The sequence below is a fragment of the Antrostomus carolinensis genome, unplaced genomic scaffold (assembly GCF_000700745.2).
Source record: "Antrostomus carolinensis isolate BGI_N321 unplaced genomic scaffold, ASM70074v2 scaffold11537, whole genome shotgun sequence".
Classification (NCBI taxonomy): Eukaryota; Metazoa; Chordata; class Aves; order Caprimulgiformes; family Caprimulgidae; genus Antrostomus; species Antrostomus carolinensis.
Window position 1 is genome coordinate 1 of NW_010326661.1, and position 672 is coordinate 672.

At 63.7% G+C, this 672-nt stretch overlaps 1 protein-coding gene across 1 annotated transcript in view; it reads right to left on the reverse strand.

The window, feature by feature from the left end:
- Positions 1–196: 196 nt before the first annotated feature.
- SRC (SRC proto-oncogene, non-receptor tyrosine kinase) overlaps positions 197–672 on the reverse strand; it is a 9,314-nt gene continuing 8,838 nt past the window's right edge. Inside the window, exons 10-11 of the mRNA XM_029085882.1 lie at positions 610–664; positions 197–405 (exon numbers count right to left, since the gene is read on the reverse strand). Of these exons, the coding sequence (XP_028941715.1) occupies positions 197–405; positions 610–664 (264 nt within the window). The remainder of the gene's footprint in view (positions 406–609; positions 665–672) is intronic.

Sequence of the window (672 nt, forward strand, 5' to 3'; positions counted from 1 at the left end):
AGTGGGATGGTGCCGCTTCGTTAAACAAGGGCCAGAAGTCTTAATGAGCGACGGGGGAACCCAGCACCTCCCCTAGCCTCATCCAGAGACTATGCCCCATCCCACTCCAGGGCTGCTCCACAAAATCCCGGCCCCTCGGCAGGGAGGCCAGCCCTCGGCGCCCCCAGCGTCCCTGGTGCCAGGAGGAGCTCCGGGTCTATAGGTTCTCTCCGGGCTGGTACTGGGGCTCTGTCGAGGTGAAGTAGTCCTCCAGGAAAGCCTGCAGGTACTCAAAGGTGGGTCGCTCCTCCGGGTCCTTCCGCCCGCACTGGCACATGAGGTCGTGCAGGGACTCGGGGCACTCGGGAGGGCAGGGCATGCGGTAGCCCCGCTCCACCTGGTCCAACACCTCCCGGTTCACCATCCCTGTGTGCAGGGACAGCAGACATGGCATTCATCAGAGCTGGACACTGAGGGCATCATGCTGGCATGAGCCTTATAGGCAACCCCAACCCCCAGCCCTACAGTGCCTGTGCTGGGGCCATGGAGTGCAAGGGGTGAGAGCTGGGTGGCTGGTACTGGGGCACTGCAACGGGGACGGGGCTTCTGCTGGCAGGTGCCAGCCCTCACCTGGGTATGGCACTCTGCCCTTGGTGGTCAGCTCGGTCAAGAGGATGCCAAAGGACCAGACGT